At 44.8% G+C, this 2,630-nt stretch overlaps 1 protein-coding gene across 1 annotated transcript in view; it reads left to right on the top strand.

Moving 5' to 3' along the window:
• The window catches only part of mgat2 (alpha-1,6-mannosyl-glycoprotein 2-beta-N-acetylglucosaminyltransferase), a 9,302-nt gene extending 7,151 nt beyond the window's left edge, over positions 1-2,151 (top strand). The window contains exon 2 of the mRNA XM_061929611.1: positions 421-2,151. Coding sequence (XP_061785595.1) covers positions 615-1,997 — 1,383 coding nt within the window. The 5' untranslated portion in view covers positions 421-614 and the 3' untranslated portion in view covers positions 1,998-2,151. The remainder of the gene's footprint in view (positions 1-420) is intronic.
• Positions 2,152-2,630: the final 479 nt, after the last annotated feature.

Below are 2,630 nucleotides of genomic sequence, written 5' to 3'. Positions count from 1 at the left end.
CACACAGAGGCATATTTGGCACGATGTAAAGGTTTTTAAACCAAAAAGGTTGCAAATAAAGGTGTTCATCAATCGAGATTCCACCTAATGTGCATGTGTGTGCGTGTGTATCCCAATGTTGAACTCGTTCCTACGCTCCTGAGTAAACACAATCTTAGATACGAACAAAATGGCAGTTATCAGCTGTTAGCTTATATTACTTCAATCAAACTTGGTGGAAATGTCTGTTACAAGATACAGCAGTAATAAACAGTTTAATCCTGCACTTTAATAAGAAATACAAAATATAATTGAGATCAGATGATATGAAAAAATTCATTGTGATACTTTTTTTGCCATATCACTCAGCCCTAATATGACTTGTCCGTATTTCGTTTCATATACATATAAACTTTATGTGTTGGTTTGTTTTCCATTCAGGCAGTTCACAATCAGTGCAACCTTGCTGCCTTCCAGCACCTGTCATGCCTTATGGAATATTCCCCCACCCACCAGCGGCAGTGGAGCAGGATCCATGTGTCCAGCAATTAGCCTCCTCCTAGCGCCTTTTTGATCACTGCAACTGTTTGCTTTTCAAGTTATTGCTAAAATTCAAGAGATCAGACCTTTTTATCATGAGATTCCGAATCTACAAGAGGAAGGTGGTGATAGTGACTGTGGTGGTTGTCATTTGCGGCCTAGCCTTCTGGAGCAGTGGACGACAGAAGAAAAACGACTCTTTACCGAAGGAAGCGGTGGCAGTAAAGAGAAGTAACGGCATTAGCAGCAGCCCTAACGATCATATCCAGTTACCAGCCACACCTTCCGTTAGCCGAACACCCGTTCCACTTCCGGTTGTCCAAACAAATGAGTCGCTCCCTGAAAGATCAAAAGATAAAGAAAACAAACCCAATGTGGACAACTCTACCTTGGTCTACCGCAGCATTGTCTTCCAGCTTAACTTTGACCAGACCATAAGAAATGAGAAGTTTAAGGCAGCACGGCAGAAGGACGACCTGGTTGTGGTGGTGCAAGTCCACAACAGACCAGATTATCTCAAGCTGCTGGTGGACAGCTTGCGAAAGGCCAGAGGTGTGGAAGGCATACTGCTGATATTCAGCCATGACTACTGGTCTGCTGAGATCAACAAAGTGGTCAGCTCAGTCGACTTCTGTCAGGTTCTTCAGATTTTCTTCCCATTCAGCATCCAGTTGTACCCGCAGGAGTTCCCCGGTAACGACCCCAATGACTGTCCCAGAGACATTCCAAAAAAGGACGCCCTAAAACTGGGATGCATCAACGCAGAGTACCCCGACTCGTTCGGACACTATCGTGAGGCCAAGTTCTCCCAGACCAAGCACCACTGGTGGTGGAAGTTGCACTTTGTGTGGGACAGAGTTCATGTCCTTAAGGACTATAAAGGTCTGGTCCTGCTGATTGAGGAGGACCACTTTCTGTCTCCGGATTTTATCCATGTGCTGAGGCTGATGTCTTCCCTGAAAAGGGAGCAGTGTAGTGACTGCGACATCCTGTCGCTGGGCAGCTACAGTCACATCGGCTACTCCAGCAAAGCCAACAAGGTGGAAGTAAAGGCGTGGAAGTCCACGGAGCACAACATGGGCATGGCTCTGAGTCGGGAGACCTACCAGAAGCTCCTCCGGTGCACGGACACGTTCTGCACCTACGATGACTACAACTGGGACTGGTCCTTGCAGCACCTGACCGTGTCCTGCTTGCCTTCTTACTGGAAGGTCATGGTCAGCGAGGCACCACGGATTTTCCACGCAGGGGATTGCGGCATGCACCACAAGAAGACCACCTGCATGCCGGCTGGCCAGAAAACCAAGATAGAAAATATCCTGCAGACCAGCGGGAACCAGTTGTTCCCCAAGAACCTCCTGATTACCAAGAGACTTCCGTCCAACGGGGCCGGAGGGGTGGCCCCGCATGTGAAAAACGGGGGCTGGGGTGATATCAGGGACCACGAACTCTGCAAGAGTTACGTTCGTTTACAGTGACCTTAATTGCTACTATTCTATATTACTATTGTCTCTTTTGCATCCTCTATACAGAAAGCCTTTTCAAACTAAATCTTTATGAACTTTTCTTCATATTGCCTGTTTTACTGACTGTTCGAAATAAAGATGAATGTTGGATCTTTGGCTTCCTTAACACCTGTTTGTCTTAAAGTTGAGTTATTTATCTGACCAACATTTGTTGAATTCCTTCCAACTTGGCACTTGCTGGCATTACGTGCTTGTTTACAATCTTAGCCTATTGAAAGCATTTTGGAGAACCTTAGTACTCAACTCCGTTCTCTTATTTCTCTGTTAATTATTTTTATGCTTTACCAATTCTCTGACAAGTAATCCTGTAGATATTTACTTTGGTTTGATATCTCTTTTTGTTGTCGTGATATTTGCTTCTGTCGTTCTGTGAGCTCCTTTAGCAGTATTTCCTGGAAACATTCATGTCGTAAATATCTGCGTCCAAGCACTCCGACTTGGTTGTTTCTTTTGAGTGGACGCATTCCAATGCTAGACAAGTGCTTTCATCGATGATTAGTTAGCCTAGCCTAGTTTCAAGCTAGTTATGTAGCTTGAAAATTCTGACATGACTCTAAACTAAATTTGTGAGTTAATTGTTTTATA

Source organism: Nerophis lumbriciformis, linkage group LG34, assembly GCF_033978685.3.
Source record: "Nerophis lumbriciformis linkage group LG34, RoL_Nlum_v2.1, whole genome shotgun sequence".
NCBI classification, from domain to species: domain Eukaryota; kingdom Metazoa; phylum Chordata; class Actinopteri; order Syngnathiformes; family Syngnathidae; genus Nerophis; species Nerophis lumbriciformis.
The sequence above is the reverse complement of the archived record's forward strand: the minus strand, read 5'-3'. Positions and strand labels throughout refer to the sequence as shown.